At 49.0% G+C, this 17,109-nt stretch overlaps 1 protein-coding gene across 1 annotated transcript; it reads left to right on the top strand.

The window, feature by feature from the left end:
- Window positions 1-5,207: 5,207 nt before the first annotated feature.
- On the top strand, window positions 5,208-16,835 carry Kcnk6 (potassium two pore domain channel subfamily K member 6). The gene is made up of 3 exons (XM_038339463.1): window positions 5,208-5,529; window positions 12,256-12,651; window positions 12,868-16,835. The coding sequence occupies exons 1-3, from the start codon at window positions 5,208-5,210 to the stop codon at window positions 13,089-13,091; spliced, it is 942 nt and encodes a 313-aa protein (XP_038195391.1). The 3' UTR covers window positions 13,092-16,835.
- The last annotated feature ends 274 nt before the right edge of the window (window positions 16,836-17,109 follow it).

Here is a 17,109-nt window from a genome sequence, read left to right as displayed (position 1 = left end):
GCAAGCCTATCGTGGCTTCCCCTTCCTCTTCTGCACTTGGCTTTCCCGGAGTGTTGAGACTCCCCATGCCCCGCTGTGCTGACAGCTGACTCCTAGGCACAGCCTCCATTTCCCATCCTCAGCCCTTCATCTTGTTTAGAGTCATCTTCTCTGTGATGCTTTGGACTTGCTGTGAGCCTCTTCGGTGAACAGAGTCACCTGTAGGTGTCTGCTGAAGGTTGACAACAGGATCCTACCTATAGCAGAATCCTCAAAGGCTCACGCCATTTTTGTTTGTTCATTTGTTCTGTTTTTTGTTTGTTTGTTTGTTTTTTTTTTTTTGAGACAGGGTTTCTTTGTGTAACAGCCCTGGCTGTCGTGGAATTCACTTTGTAGACGAGGCTGGCCTTGAACTCACAGAGCTTTGCCTGCCTCTGCCTCCCGAGTGCTGGGATTAAAGGCGTGCGCCACCACTGCGAGGTGTTCGTGTCCTCTACATTATATAATAGTGCAGCTAGATGTGTTGGCACACACCTGCAACACCTGCATTTCGGATGTGCTAGCAGCATCAGGAATTCAAGACTATCCTTGGCTATTGATTTCAAGGCCAGCCTGGGCTACTTAAAATCGCTTCTAAAAAAAAAAAAAAGATGAAATAACAATGTCTGATGTGTGGCACTCCATACACTGAGCAAAGGATCAAGAGCTTGCAGCCCAGTCATCTTCAAGAGTACCCAGTGGTCAGCCAGGCGTGGTGGCACGATCCTTTAATTCCAGCACTGGGAGGCAGAAGTAGGTGGATCTCTGTGAGTTCGAAGCCAGCCTGGTCTACAGAGTGAGTTCTAGGACGGCCGGGGCTACACAGAGAAACCCTGTCTCAAAAACAAAACAAAACAAAAAAGAGTTGATTGGGCTTGTATTTGTATGTAGCATGTGTAACCCTTCCATATACTTTAAACTGTTATCTATACAGATATGTGATATGTATGTACATATGTCTATATGTAATACTTCATTTTCAGGTGCTGAAGATCAAACTTAGGGTTCCATGTGAGCTAAGCAAGAGCCCTACTACTCATTCTACATTACTTATATTACTTATCCCTGATATGACATAAGTTCTATGCAAATAGTTGTGTTTCTGTATTGTTTAGAAAATAATGGCCTGAAGATTAGGCCTATAGCTCAGTTGATAGAGTGTTTGCCCTGCATACTTTTTGTTTTGTTTTTCGAGACAGGGTTTCCCTGTAGCTTTGGAGCCTGTCCTGGAACTCGCTCTTGTAGACCAGGCTGGCCTCGAACTCACAGAGATCCGCCTGCCTCTGCCTCCTGAGTGCTGGGATTAAAGGCGTGCGCCACCACTGCCCGGCTATTTCATTTTCTTTTTAAGACAGGGTTTCTCTGTGTAGCTCTGGCTGTCCTGGAACTCATTCTGTAGACCAGGTTGGCCTCAAACTCACAGAGATCTTCCCGCCCATCTTTGCCTCCCGAGTGCATGTGCCATCACTGCTCACCTCCTATTTTTATTTTTTAAGTTGTGTATGTAAACATGTGGGTGTATCTACCTGGGTGCAGTGCCTGAAGAGTCCAGAAGGGGAAGGGGGCATTAGATGCCCTGGAACTGGAGTTAAAGGTATTTGTGAGCCAAGTAACATGAATGGTGAGAACCCAACAATATCTGTTGCTTTTTTTGCTTTTTTTAAAATATTTTATTTATTTTTATTTTATGTTTATGGATATTTTTCCTACATGTAGATCTTCATACCACACATGTGCCTGGTGTCCTCAGAGGCCAGAAGAAGGTGTCAGATCCTCTGGAACATGAGTTACAGATTGGTGTGAGCTGCCATGTGGTGCTAGGAACTGAACCTGCAAAAGTAGCAAGTGCTCTTAACTGCTAAGCCATCTCTCCTGGAACGTGGCAATTCTGCTGCCTCTCCTTCCTCACTGCTAGGATTACAAGGGGGCTGCATGGCTGTACTCCTTTTGTTTCCTTGTGTATTTTGTTTGTGTCAGGACTTTCTCATAACCCAGGTTTTCTTGGACCGTCAGCTCCCAATAATGACACAGAGAGTTATTAATTATGAATGCTTGACCTTATGTTAGGCTTATTTCTAGTTAGCTTTTTTTTCTTTAATTTAAACTAAACCATCTCTATTAATCTATGAATAATTCCCCAAGGCTCGTTTATCTTATCTACTTAATGTCCATCTTGCTTCCCTGCTTTCCCCATGTCTGGCTGGGCCCCAGTATGCTGAGCTCTGTTTGGCTGGGTCTTGGTTGGCTGGCTGGCTGGCTCCCCTTTTCTCTCTGCCTGTCAGGCTCACCTATCCCTCCTCTGCCTATCTATTGGACATTCAGCTTTTTATTAGACCAATCAGGTGCCTTAGGCAGGCAAAACGAAACAGCAACACATCTTTACATAGTTAAGCAAATGCAGCACAAACAAAACAATACATCTTTAATAACCAAATGCAGCACCAATAAATGCAACACATTTTTACATAGTTAAACAAGTATTCTATTCCACAGCATTGAACTTTCTGTGTCTACAAGGATGACCTCAAACTTTCAACCCTTCTGCCTCCTGGGTCCTACGATTACAGACATGTACTATCAATCCTGCCTTGTGTTTCGTTTTCTGTGTGTTTGTGTGTGATGTGGGTGCATACATGTGTGAGTTTGGACATGAGAGTGCCGTGTGCCTGGGGAAGACAGAGGACACTCACAGGAACTAGTTCTCCCCTTCATCACGTGAGTCCCACGGCTTGTGGGTGAATGTTTTTAGCCCTGGAGATATCTGGCTGCTCCATGCACTATTTTGTTTTCTTTGTTTGATTGATTGGGGTTTTTTTTTTATTACGTATACAATATTCTGTCTGTGTGTCTGCCTGCAGGCCAGAAGAGGACACCAGACCTCATCACAGATGGTTGTGAGCCACCATGTGGTTGCCGGGAATTGAACTCAGGACCTCTGGAAGAGCAGGCAATGCTCTTAACCACTAAGCAATGCTCTTAACTCTCCAGCCCTGATTGATTGGTTTTTAGAGACAGAGTTTCTCTGTGTAACAGTCCTGACTGTCCTGGAACTCACTTTGTAGACCAGGCTGACCTCAACTCACAGAGATCCACCTGCCCCTGCCTCCTAATGCTGGGATTAAAGGTGAGCGCCACCACCACCCAGCTGCCGTACACTGTTTTTAAACCTTAGTTTTTTTCATCTGTTTATTGGGGATCATCTGGGAGAGCTGAGGACTCAATAAAAGGCGTATTATATGCAGGACCTGACCTGCGCCCTGGAACACTGTGGCTATTGTTTCTGTTTATATTATCAGGCATCTCTTCCTATAGATAGAGACCCAAATTTGGCTCTGTCCCCAGAATTACCACAGTTTTATAAATAGATACTGTTCCATGTATCTTAGCTGTGGTCTGGTTGTGGGCAGGACTCTGGTCTGCCTTCTTTGTCGCTGTAGGAAGAGCACTGAGTTCAGGCTTAAAGGGCTGTGGGAGCCCCATGGGAGAATAAAATGAAGGAAACCCCTCTTTTATTTTTACCTACTTATTTATTCTTAAGACAGTGCTTCACTCTGTAGCCCTGGATGACCCAGAACTTGCTCTGTGGACCAGGCTAGTCTCCAACAGAGTCCCATCTGCCTCTGCTTCCTAATTTCTGGGATTAAAGGCGTGCACGGCCCTATAAGCTATTTGCTAGTTTGTTGTTTTGGAGACAGTTTTGCTATACACAGTCTCCTCACCTTTACATTTAAATGTACATAAGAACATCTCAGCGCCTGGGTCTGGGGCTCTATCAAGGTAGGGGGTCCCTAGGAGTTATGCCTGATTTTATATGTAAATGTATGTGTTAGTTTATTTCTGTGAGTATAGGTGTTTTGCCTGCATTTATGCCTGTGCACCATGCGCATGCCTGATGTCCAAAAGGGCCAAAAGAGGGCGCTGGATCCCCTGGAGCCCCCTGGACCTGGAGTTGTTGGTCTCCATGTGAATGCTGGGAGTGGATTGAACCCAGGCCCTCTACAAAAGCAGCTAATGCTCTTGGCCACTTAGCCATCTCTCCAGCCATCCCACCCCACCTTTTGGAGACAGGTATTCACTAGGTAGCCCAGGTGGTCCCGGGGAAGGTGATCGTCCATTCTGTTTCCAAAATGCTAAGTGTAAGCCGCCACACCCTTGCCATAGTTTATTCGTTCATCTTCTGGGCTTTTAATTTTGTTTTGGTTTTTGTGTTTTATGGTGTTCGTTTTTTTGTTGTTGTTGTTGTTGTTGTTGTTGTTTTTTTTTTTTTTTTTTTGGTTTTTCGAGACAGGGTTTCCCTGTAGTTTCTAGAGCCTGTCCTGGAACTAGCTCTTGTAGACCAGGCTACCTCGAACTCAGAGGTCCACCTGCCCCTGCCTCCCGAGTGCTGGGATTGTTGTTCGTTTTTTGAGACAGGGTCATATTATGTAGCCCTGGAACTCACTATGGCATGGAACTCATACAGCTAAACCTGCTCCTGCCTCCCGAATGCTGGAATAAAGGAGTGAGCAACCACGGAAGCTATCTATTAATTTTTCAGTTTTTTTTTTTTTTTTTTTTTTTTTAGACAGTCTTGCATTTCCCTTCCAACAATGTACCCGGACTCCGGATCAGTTGTTCCCAAATCATGGCGACCCCTCACCCACAACTTCTTCCTTCTTCCATATGCTAGTGCCTAAAAGCAAAGACCCCAGCACAGTACTGGGGATGTAAGCGAAGTGTCTTAAGACCTGATCACTAAAGGCCCGTCTCACTTTGACCCAGGTTGGCCGGGAACTCGCAGCAATCCTATCTCAGCCCCCAACCCCCGCCCCCCCCATGCTAAGATCATAGGCAGACGCCCCCATTCCCGAGGAGAGTTTCAATTCTGAGTTGAAAGCTGCCTCTCCGCGAGGAACAGAGTTGGAAGGGACGTCAGGCAGGAAAGAACTCGGCCACCCTTCCCATCCCGTCCATCTCCCGGATCCAGGAGCGTCGGGCTCCACCCTCCCAGGTCCTGTCCCCACACCTGGTGTTTGGGCGTGCCTCAGTTTCCCAGTAGCAGGGCGTTCCGCCAGCCCCGCCCCTCCCCTTTTTCCTCTTCCTCTTCGAGGCGTCGGTGGCCGCGCCTGAAGCTCCCGGAACTAAAAGCAGACCGCGGGCGGTGGGCCTGCGGGGGCCACGTCAGCGGGTGGCGGGACTGTGCGGGCACCATGCGGCGGGGCGCGCTCCTGGCCGGTGCCCTGGTCGCCTACGCCGGGTACCTGGCGCTGGGCGCGCTGCTGGTGGCTCAGCTGGAGCGGCCGCACGAAGCCCGGCTGCGGGCAGAGCTGGGAACGCTGCGGGAGCAGCTGCTGCTGCACAGCCCGTGCGTGGCGGCGCCCGCCCTGGACGCTTTCGTGGAGCGGGTGCTGGCGGCCGGACGGCTGGGACGGGCGGTGCTGGCCAATACCTCGGGACCCGCCAACGCTTCGGACCCCGCCTGGGACTTCGCCTCAGCGCTCTTCTTCGCCAGCACACTAGTCACTACCGTGGGTAAGTGAGAGCCATCCTCCCACTCCCCAGCCAGCGTCCATCAGGCTCCTTCAAGATACACCTTCATCCAAATCATCTCGGGGTCTGGGATCCTCTCAAAACAACCCCATTCCCAGCAGGAAAACAGACCCACACTGGCCTACTCTGCCCCTTTTGAAGAGTGCAAGCTAAAGCTTCCTCTCAAGTAGTAAAAAGTTCAGTTCCCTTAGAGTAGAGACGCCTTCATAACTTCTTACAGCATCTGGGTCCCCCTCTGGGGCCGTTTATTTGTTTGATCTTGAGATAGCACCTTTCTTTGTAGCCTTGGCTAGCCTGGAACTTCATCCCCCTGCCTCAGCCTCCTAAAATGCTGAGATTACAAATGTGGGCCCCCAGGCCTGGCTCCACTCCTTTCTTAACCCTCTTGACCTAGGATTAGTGTACATAATTGGCAAGGGCCTGGGACCTTTCTTGTATCTCTGATCCCAGGGGCTGTGTCCACATTAGGGCTGGCACAACCATCTCTTCCGTCTCCTGACTCCAGACAGCTCCTTCTGGGAACAGCCCACTTCAGCTGCCTCACGAACTTAGATCCCCAGGGAACACCGAGATGCAGGACCGGTGATTGAACTCTGGCCCTCATGCATTCTAGTCAGTAATCTCAGGGCACCATCACTAGAGGCCTGGCTTCTAGGAGAGACCTGAGACCCTTTCTGGGATCCCTTCCACTCCGACACTCTCCAATAAGGGCCCCATACCAAAGGTGCCCATGCCTCTACTGTCCCCATATTTCCCACTCTGACACAAGGCTCCACCTATCTCCCCCCTTTACCCCCTCCCCTGTTGCCAAGATTTCTCCCAGTGTTCTTCCACTCCAACTCAGGATTCCTGGATCGGCAGCTCCAACAACCAGGGGTAAGAAGGGAACAAACTGAGAGGGTCCTCCGTGAAGAATTATTGGCTGTCCAGCTTGAAGGCCCGCAAGTCAACGCTCCTACCCCAAACTACCTCCAGCTAAACCTCTAGCTTTTTATAAAACGAGGACCAGCCACGGCTGTCTCTTTCAGTTTATAAGTGAGAAGGGTTGAGGTGTAGCTCTGTTGTAGAATGCTTGCCTAGCATCGGTGAAGTCCTGAGTTCAATCATCAATACAACAAAAACCAGACCGGCGATAGTGGTCCACACCTTTAATCCCATCACTTGGGAGGCAGAGGCAGGTGGATCTCTGTGAGTTCATAGCCAGACTGGTCTACAGAGCGAGTTCCAGGACAGCAAGGGCTGCACAGAGAAACCCTGTCTCAAAAAAAAAAAAAATACAAAACCAGAACACCTAAACCTGTGAATGGGACTGCCATCCATCCTCCAGACTGTGACCCTGCTCAGGGAGAACAAATCCCCACCCCAGGACACAGTCCAAAGACTAGACTCTTTCTACCCGCTGTCCCCCTTTATTCCCCCCCACCATGACCAATATGCTCACTATGAACTTTCCAAGTAGCAGGGGAGGGGTGTTCTGGGGGTTGGACTCCTCCACACCCTACAGCTGGAACTTCACTGCTACACAGCCCTGCCCCAGCCTGCTTGCGACAGGCCATCCTCTCTACCCGGGATACTCGAGGCCCTCTATGACAGAGCCCCCCCAACCCACCCCCGCGCTCCCACCAACAGTATTGCTGACTCCACCCTTGACACCCAGCAAGGACCTTAGTACTGTCTGCCCCACTACTTCCGTTGGCTACCCTGGGCTCAAGAGCTCTGGCTGCAGGAGAGCTCACCCAGTCTAGATGAAATCTGCTGGCACCTGTTCCTCATTCCTATGGAACCAGGACCACAAGATCTCATCTTAAGCTAGGACCCTGGGCTTGCTTTAAGGTTATGGATTCCCCAGCTGGGTGTGGTGGTATACCCCTCGGCACTTAGGAGGTGGAAGCAAGAGAACCAGCCTGGGCTACATGAGACCCTGTCTCAGCCAAACCAAACAGGATGAGGAGGAAGACTCCATGGGGAGGGGTGTTTACTCTCATGTAAACGCTGAGCATGGCTGTGCAAATCTGTAACCCCAGCACTGGGGCAGAGACAGGCTTATTCTTGGGAGCTGCATAGCTGAATCAGCAAGCTTCAGTTCTGTAAGAGACCCTGCTGGAGGGGACAAGCTAAAGAGTGAACAGGACCTCAGACATTGTCCTCTGGCTTCTGTGCCTGTGCAGACACACCTGGGCACGTCCATTCACAAAATAAATAGATACAGAAAATAAAATAAAAATACACATAACCTTACACAAATATTAGCACTCTGCTGACACATTCAGGTAGGACCCATCCTACCTGTACCCTCAGCCCTTAACCCTAGGAAGTCCCTCCTGGAAAGTCCCTTCCATGCTCACACACCACAGACCTGGGAAGCCCCTCAGAGGCTCTCTGCTTCTCTGCAGCGCCTCCCTCGCCACGAGGTGACCTCTTTTGGGGACTTCAAACAGGACAGAGGCTGAGCCACACTCTTAACTGCTTCGCCGGCTGGCAGTACCACAGAATTGCGGGTGGATTTTGTCCCCCATTGGGGCCCTCATTGTGTGTGAACAGCAAATGGAGGTCACTGGCAACAGCTGACAGTGCTGGGTGACTCTTCACAGAAAAGAATGAACCCATCTCCCCTGAGGCTTGCTTTCCCCAAGCATCCTGAGCCGGCCTGACCTGCTTCTGGACTTCCCGGGGGGGGGGGGGGGAGGCAGGTACTTGTGTCTCTCTCTTTCTCCTCCTAGAGATGGCTTCAGGCTGGACAAGTGAGGGGACATAGATATGCCTCGGGCACAGCTGGCTGAGCAACTGCAAGCTACACAGAACTCCCCACTTCTCAGCATGACAGGGGCTCACCACACCCAGGCTTTAACTCAGTCAGTAAAACACCCTTGTGAGATAGCTACCGTTTATTGTCTGTCTGTCTATCGTCTGTGAAGCTAAGACTCAGAAGAGCTGGCCAGCTGTCACATGGCCACACAGCTAGGATGGTGTAGAACACTGTGACACACATTTTTAGTTCTAGCACTCCAGACGTGGAAGTAGTGGGATTCCTACAAATCTCAGTCCAACGAAAGCTGCAAGTGAGATCCTGTCTCGAAAACAAAACCAAACAGCATGAGTAAAGGCTGCTGACAAAGAGGCAGTGGAGATCTGTTTCCACGATGCCAGCAGCTAAGGAGTCTTCGTGGCTGGGGAACTCGCAGGCTGAGTGCTTTCAACCAGGAGTTATGGTGAAATAGTCTATATCGGGTGCATTGGTCCTGATGGAGCTTGGAGGAAAATCTGATCCCTTCAGCCGCTGTGGGTTGCTCCCCTAGTTTCAGATCCGGAACGTGGGGTCTGTCCACCCCACCCCCAACCCCCGACCATGTTCTGCTCTGAGATTTTTGGTTCCACCAGACTGTGCAGGTCTTTTGAGGTCAGTTCTGAAACCCAGCCTGTACAGTGAGTAGGAACAGGGAAGTTCGTTTGCGGGCTCATGCATATAGCTTGACAGGCAAAAAAGGTAACGTGACCAGGCCTGGTGGTACAGGCTTGTAGTCCCAGCTATCAGAGGCTGATGAAGGAGTAGCCCAATGTCAAGGCCTGTCTGGGAGATTTAGTGGGATCCTGTCTCAAACTAGAAAGTAAAAGAGGTGTGGGGTTCAGTTGTAGAGCAGCTGCCTAGGAGACACCAGGGGAACCGCTTGACTCAGCCAGAAGTGGAGCTTCTTTGTAAGAGTCACCAGTAAGGGACATGGTGGCATGCGTGTGTGTGTGTGTGTGTGTGTGTGTGTGTGTGTCCTAAAAGAACGCAACACTAGACTATATGGAAATAGCATCACAGGACCAGTGATGATGATTCCTAAAATGAAACCATTAAGGCAGAGAAGAGTGGGGGGTGGCACAGGAACGGGTGACGGAACGGGTGATAACGCTGGGCATGGTGGCTGACACTAGCAGTCTCGGAGAGTCTGGCGTTGGGGTGGAGATGGGGTTAAGACTGTTCTTGCAGAGGGCACAGGTTCGGTGCTGAGCACCTTCATGGCAGTTCACGACTGTAACTCCAGTTCCAGGGAGCTGGCCTCTTCTGACCTGCACAGACTCTTGCTCACATGTGGTGTCCATACCCACATTCAGGCACATACATATACACATAAAAATTAAAGTTTTTTTTTTTTTCTTAAAAAGTCTGAAGCAGGAGGATTGCTATGAGTTTAAGTTCATCCGGAATGAAACCCAGCCCCCAAGAGATAAATAAATTGTTAAATACATGTTAGAAAATGTCATAATAGGGGGCTGGAGAGATGGCTCAGTGGTAAAGAGCACTGGCTACTCTTGCAGAGGACCTGGGTTCAATTCCCAACACCCACATGGCAGCTCACAACTGTCTGTAACTCCAGTTCCAGGGGGTCCAACACCCTCATACAGACATAAATGCTAGCAAACACCAACACATATAAAATAAAAATAAATTATTTTTAAAATGTCATAATAAGACCATTATTTTATACAATAAATATACACTAATTGAAAAGTTAAATAAAGCCCAGATGTGGCTGCATGCCTATAATCCCAGCCCCTCAGGAGGATGGAGGGGGATCATGGGTTTTAGTGCATTGTGGACACAACAGCCATATAATAAATAACACACAATAAATAAATCAAATTAAAAATACATGTAATTTAATTTTTAAATTTTTAGACTCATTATCTTATGATTGTTCTTTTATACATATTATTAATATATTATATATATTGCCTACACATATATATGTGCATCATGTGTATGCCTGGTACTCAAGGAGGTCAGAAGAGGGTGGATCCTGCCAGGCTGTATGGTGCATGTCTTTAATTCCAGCCCTCAGGAGGCAGATGTAGGCAGATCTCTGTGAGTCTGAGGCCAGTATCCCCTAGATTTGGAGTTACAGATGGTTGTGAATGACTATGTGGGTGCTGAGAATCAAAATCAGGTCCTTTGCTAGAGCAACAAGAACTTTTAGCTGCTTGGTCATCTCTCCAGATTCCCCAGAATAATAGTAATAATAATAGTAGTAATAGTAATAGATAATAGGCATGAAAAGGAATTCTTCCTAAACGAGACTTAAGAATGCTCTCTCTACCCACCTCCCTGAAGCCTGGCCTCACTCGGGTTAAACAAGTGCTCCACACTGGTCCAAACCCTGCACCAACAGGATTCTTCTCTTTTAAGTCAGGGCCTCTCTATGTAGCCCATACTGGCCTCGAACTTCCAATCCTTCCACCTCAGCTTCCTGTGTCCTGAACTTACAGGTGTGGAGCACCATGCCTGGCTTCCTACGGAGTCTTGCTACCTGCTTTGGGACATATGATAGATACCCACTTTGAGATTACAGGTGAAGATTTCTCGTGGACAACACAGTTCAGAGGACTATAGTGGTAGGGTGGGTGGCTCTGTCCATGTGAATAGCTGGTAGTAGTCACAGATGTCTGTGGCGACTCAGTTTATACTGTCATTGAGAGAGTCAAGCTGGGAGTCCTTAAACCTGGAAAAATGAAACAAATTCAATGCCATTAAAACCTCTTTCCTAAACTAGGTAGTGGTGGCATACACCTTTAATTGCAGTGCTTGGGAGGCAGAGGCAGGAGGATCTCTGTGAGTTCGAGGTCAACCTGGTCTACAAAGCAAGTTCCATGACAGGCTCCATAGCTACTGGGAAACACTGTCTCAAAAAACCTTTTTTTCTGCTGGGTGGTTCTGCCAGGTGGTGGTGGCACCTTTAATACCAGTACTTGGGAGGCAGAGGTAGGTGGATCTCTATAAAGTTAACATTTGAAAGGTGATGGTGGCACATGCCTTTAATCCCAGCACTCAGGAGGCAGAGGCAGGAGGCTCTCTGTGAGTTTTAGGCCAGCCTGGTCTACAGAGCAAGTTCCAAGACAACCAGGGCTACACAGAGAAACCCTGTCTCAAAAAACAAAACAACAACAACCAAAAATATCCCTCTTCCAATGGTATATTTAATTCATTTTACCAGAAGTCAAGGAATTCTTTCTTTTCTTTCTTTTTGGTTTGTTTGAGACAGGGTTTGTCTTGTATAATGGCCCTAGTGGTCCTGGAACTCGTTCTGTAGACCAGGCTGATCTCCAGAGATCCACCAGCCTCTGCCTCCTGAGTGCTAGAATTAAAAGTATACCACCACACCCAGCTTGAAGTCCAGGATTTCAAAGACCTGGCGCCCGTTGTTTTGGGCTTTCACAATGCTGCTGAAGACAGGAAATAGGTGATGAGAAGCAGTCCTAATAGGGAAAAATACAAGGTTTACATTCATTGTAGTTGGCTGGGAGCATGGCTCAGTGGTAGAGCCCCTGCCTAGAATCCCCCAGTGAGGGGCTGGGGTGTGGCTCAGTGGTAGAGCCCCTGCCTAGAACTCCCCAGAGGAAATCCCCAGGGCTCCACATAGAGTGTCTGTCCAGATGCCCCAGGCTAATGTGGGATTGATCCCCCAAAACTAGGGAAAACTTTTTTTTTGTTGTTTTTGTTTTTGTTTTTTCGAGACAGGAAAGTGAGTAACTCAAAGCAAGTGCATTGAGATGAGTCCAGAGGGTTTATTTATGGGGTTTCCCCTGGGTTTCAAAAGAAACCACAGCTCCTGAATGGACGTGTGTGGCCAGTGGAGACAGGGAGGAGGGGGGAGCAGTGAGGTTGGGAGGAACTTGGGCCTCAGGGTGTGGAGGTGCCAGTGTGCAGAAGGACTCCTCTCCCCACAGGCTATGGCTACACGACCCCGCTAACAGATGCAGGCAAAGCCTTCTCCATTGTCTTTGCGCTCCTGGGCGTGCCCATCACCATGCTGCTCCTGACTGCCTCCGCCCAGCGCCTGTCACAGCTGCTCACCCACGCACCCCTGTCCTGGCTGAGCTTGCGTTGGGGCTGGCACCCCCAGCGGGCAGCCCGCTGGCACCTGGTGGCCCTGCTGGTGGTCATAGTGGCTGTATTCTTCCTGGTGCCAGCTGCGGTTTTCGCCTACCTGGAGGAGGCCTGGAGCTTCCTGGATGCCTTCTACTTCTGCTTCATCTCTCTGTCCACCATTGGCCTGGGGGACTATGTGCCTGGGGAAGCCCCTGGCCAACCTTACCGGGCCCTCTACAAGGTGCTTGTCACAGGTGAGCTGCATAGCTGGCTGGGCATCTGTGGGCTGGCAGTGGGGGATTCTTGGGAAGAAATGGCCCTGCCCTAAGAGGCGTTGAAGGGGATCCAAGAGCCAACCAGCTGTCCCAGGGGAGAGACACCTGTAGAACCACATCTCTGCTCTGGAGTCTGAGCCTGAAACTGACCCATCACCTTGCCGTCTCCCCATCTCCCCTCCCCCATGTCTACAGCATACCTTTTCCTGGGCCTGGTTGCCATGGTGCTGGTGCTGCAGACTTTCCACCATGTGTCTGACCTCCATGGCCTCACCGAACTCATCTTGCTGCCCAATCCTGACCCTGCCAACCTCAGTCCGGATGAGGATGACCAGGTGAACATTCTGGACACCCAGACAGATCTGCACCAGCACCTCTCAGCTGGCTCCCACGCTAACTACGCCTCCATCCCCAGGTAGCTGGGTAGGTGCTCTCAACCTGGATACACCTGGCCAGGGCTTTGGGCCCCATGTGTCTAGAGTGGACCAAGAAGAGTGCCCTCGCACGCTCTCCTGACTCTCAAGGCCTTCCGCTGGGAGCGGAGGAGTAGCTGCTCTGCTCCCATGCCCTCAGCTGCTCAGGGAACCACCACGGCCACTTTCTCTTCTTTCTTCTTCTCTCATTTCTTCTCATACTCGGACTCCTTGCACCTTTTGACTTAGTTGGTGAGAGCGGTGCTTTAACGTGTCTCATCGTTCTTTTCTTGTGTCTCGTTCTCTCCTGTCGTATCATTCACATGTCAGCTGCCGGTTCTTCTGGGCTCTGGGCCTGGGCTTCACTTCAACCTCGTACACAGCCCTCACTTCTGCCAGGCACACAGCAGCAGAACAACAGTAGAAGTGGCTTGGGCCCTGTTCTTTCTGTTGTTTTGTTTTGTTTTGTTTTTCGAGGCAGGGTTTCTCTGTAGTTTTGGAGCCTGTCCTGGAACTCTGTAGATCAGGCTGGTCTCGAATTCACAGAGATCCATCCGTCTCTGCCTCCCGAGTGCTGGGATTAAAGGCGTGCACCACCACTGCCTGGCCTTGGGCCGTGTTCTTATAGGGCTCACCAACCAGTGAGGCAGACTCACCTACTTGTCCCTTGCCCAGGCTCTGGAAGAGACAGAGTAGTTAGGACTGAGGAAAGGACCTGAAATGTCCAGGCAGACTTCCTAGAAGAAGGGATAAGAACTAACCCAAGACCTGGAAGTCAAGAGAAGAAATTGTCCCTTCTTCTCAGGTGTCTACGGCTCATAGTACTTGTGGAAAGAGCCCTGGGATGGGCCAGCATCTCCCTCAGTGGCGTGGCAGGCAAAGAACTGATTCAGGATATGAACCCAGATTCAAGGAGCATGGGAGGTGTCACTTAGCATAGCCCACGGTGATGCTGTGTCTGTTTATTGGGCACTAACTGATGGCCCTGCGTTCTGAGCCAGTCTTCCTGGGTGTACCCTGTAACCGGGCCCTGCCCTGCCCGTGCATTTAAACAGGCGCTCTACCTCTGGGTTCTGTGTCTGCTAAATGCTGACCATAATAATACTATTCCAAAAGACGACATCAGCCAGGTGCAGTAGCACGTGCCTGTAATCCAAGCTGAAGCAGGAGGCTTGAAATTTCCAGGCCAGGCTGGGCTACACAGCTGGAATGAGGTATTAAAATAATAATAAGGATAACAATAACAATCAATACATACAAGCAAAGAGTTATAGTGCCAGGCTAAAGATACAAGAGTAGGCTGGGACTTAGTATTTATACATTTATATCACTTAGGAAGGGTTTCACTGTAACAAACCCTTGGCTGGCACTGTAACCTAATTGTTACATTGTACTTGGACAGAGCACACAGTACACAGAGCGCCCACGCCCACGGGGTGGGGTGTGGGTGGGTGCGAATCACAGCCATGATGCTCTCCACAGTTATGAAGGGCCTGCTGGCCCTGGGTTCAGCCTTTCTCTTCTGTTTCTCTCCACTGAAGGCTTAGCTCCCATGTGTGCTCTCCTCCTGGTGTCCAAATGGCTGTCACAAACCCAAACAAGCTCTTTCTAGGGCCTGCCATAGAAACTTCAGAGTCCTGAACTTTAAGGAAAGCTAGCTCATCAGCAAATCATGCTAGAAAGTCTGTCGTCTGAAAATTATCTCTCAGACCAGCGTGGAGGTGTGGGATTTTTGAGGCACAACTCACATGGCTTTATCTGGAGGGAGTTTTCAGGGGATCCTTCATGAAATCCCGAGTTCACATCCTGAAAATTCACCCAGGTTTATTCTCCAAACAGCTTTTATACCAAAACATAAACTGAGGGGGAAATTCATCAGCATTCTGTTTCTTAGGTAGCGGGGAGAGTGGCTGTGGTCACGTCCACACCTTTCTATGCCCATTCTGTCTTCCTGTCTATGCCTGCTCTGTATGGCTGCTCTGTCACATAGACTGAATTAACACCTCTTTCCCAGGCGACCTCCCAAATTACAAAGAAAGAGCAGAGTGACATTAGCAGATCCTGACCCTTTGTTTAGGATGGTGTCAGTTTGTCCCAAAAGGCTAGGTGACCACCTTCTGTGTGGCAGGTGCAAATTGTGCCCTGAAATTCTGGCCACCATACAAAGTAGAAATATGGGCCTGTATAATACAGCCCTAAGATCCATTCCTTCTTATTAATTTTAATAAAACCCATGCTTTTGTAACAGAACAGATGATCAAGTCTGCATTAGGCAAAGACTTCTCCATATGCCCAAATTTACTCATCCTTGGAACAGGCATTCTATTCATGCAAGCTCCTATCTTAGGCACCTGGGGAGAAGAAGTTTCAGACCCATCTCTGACTGCCGACCTCTGTGAACAAAAGAGATTAAGAAAGAGAGATACCTTTGAGCTCTGTGTCTCAGAGCCATACTTTCTAGTCAGGAGAGATCATAATGTATTATGAATAATCATGCTCCTAAAGACTGTAGTCTCCTAGTTAAAGGAGAGGAGGATCACCTGAGTTGAAAATGTTTCTTCAGATGCTCTAGTGCAGTTTTTTACATTGTATTAAAATCTAAAATTCTGAACATATGCATTTAACCCAAACATTTACAGGTCGTGTCCAACTTTCCTCAACATCTTACAAGCAGTTACAATTTTCAGGTCAATACCATAATTCTAGAATGGGAATTAACAAATCCACAATTTAACATATCACAATCTTCTTAAATCCATATTAATCAAGAGACAAGAAAAGCTCTTCTGACGGGTGAGCGTCCGGTGACTACAGTAACGTTGCTGCTATCGATACCAGTTCCAGTCTCTGCACAGCAGCTAAACCCTCGGGCTGCCCCCTCGGAAGTGAAGAGGGGCTTCAGTCATTCCTTATTGAGTCTTTCTTTCCCTGAGGGGAAAGCTTAGGTCTTAGTTCTCAGGTCCAATATTTTAATCAAAATGAGTTCTGTGTCGCAAAGATTAAAACAGTCAAATGTTCAGTCTGCATTTACTGCAAGCATGTTGTAGTCACCACAGTCATGGCAGCTGGGCCTCTATGTCTGTGTCCCCAATGTCTGGAAGCAGCTCAGCTTCCGTCCCTCAGTGCAGAATAGCACCTGCAGCGCAGAGCCCGGGGCAACAGATCAGGCACTCCTCTCTGTGGGGGCAGGGAAGACTGGACCACGGGCTCCTCTCTGGCTCCTTCCATTCCGACTCCTCTGTTGTGGCCTTATCAGTTATCAGCTACAATGTCAGCAGGTCTGATGTGGTGACACACACCTGTGCCCTCGCACTGTGGAAGCTGAAGACTGGAGAAGATGTCCAGGACAATTTGAAAACAAACCACAGGAATGCCAAACTCCCAAGGAGGCAGGGGATGTTCTCAGTGGTGGAGCATGTCTATCCCAGGTGCTAAACAAAACAATTTACAGTAAAGGGGCTGAGAAAATGCCTGAGGCAGGCAGGCACCAAGACCTGAGTTTATCCCCAGCACCTACATAAAGAATGCTAGAACTGGCTGTGCAGGGCCTGTAAGCCCAGTGCTGGAGGGGATGAGGCTATCCAGCTTCCAAAAGCAAGGTGGAACCTGGGCCCCATGGCACATGACTTCGGTCCCAGCACTCAGGAGGCAGAAACTGGTGCATATCTCTGAGTTCATACTGTGAGTTCCAGGACAGACAGTTAGGGCATCATAGTGAGACCTTGTCTTCACAAAACAACTAAAAAATGAAAATAGGATGAAAATTATAGAGGAAGAAACTAGATATTAAACTCTTTCACATGCAAACTCATACATGCACACACATGCGCACACACACACACATATTTAAAACTTTGAGCCAGCAAAATAGCTCATCAGGGGAAAGGGCTTGCTGTGTAATCTGAGTTAGTGCCACCCTTGGAACCTAGGGGAAGGAGAGACACAACTCTCCAAATTTTATTCCCTGTCACAAAAAGTCCTTTGACCGCCACTCAAGTACAGCTGTGTCGATTGATTCCCCAGG

The sequence above is a fragment of the Arvicola amphibius genome, chromosome 8 (genome assembly GCF_903992535.2).
Source record: "Arvicola amphibius chromosome 8, mArvAmp1.2, whole genome shotgun sequence".
Taxonomy (NCBI): Eukaryota; Metazoa; Chordata; class Mammalia; order Rodentia; family Cricetidae; genus Arvicola; species Arvicola amphibius.
This window is presented reverse-complemented; position numbering and strand designations above follow the sequence as displayed.

Coding starts and splice junctions, on each gene's coding strand:
- Kcnk6 (XM_038339463.1), top strand. CDS start 5,208: ATGCGGCGGGGCGCGCTCCTGGCCGGTGCCCTGGTCGCCTACGCCGGG. Junction 5,530..12,255: donor CACACTAGTCACTACCGTGG/GTAAGTGAGAGC, acceptor CTCTCCCCACAG/GCTATGGCTACACGACCCCG. Junction 12,652..12,867: donor CTACAAGGTGCTTGTCACAG/GTGAGCTGCATA, acceptor CCATGTCTACAG/CATACCTTTTCCTGGGCCTG.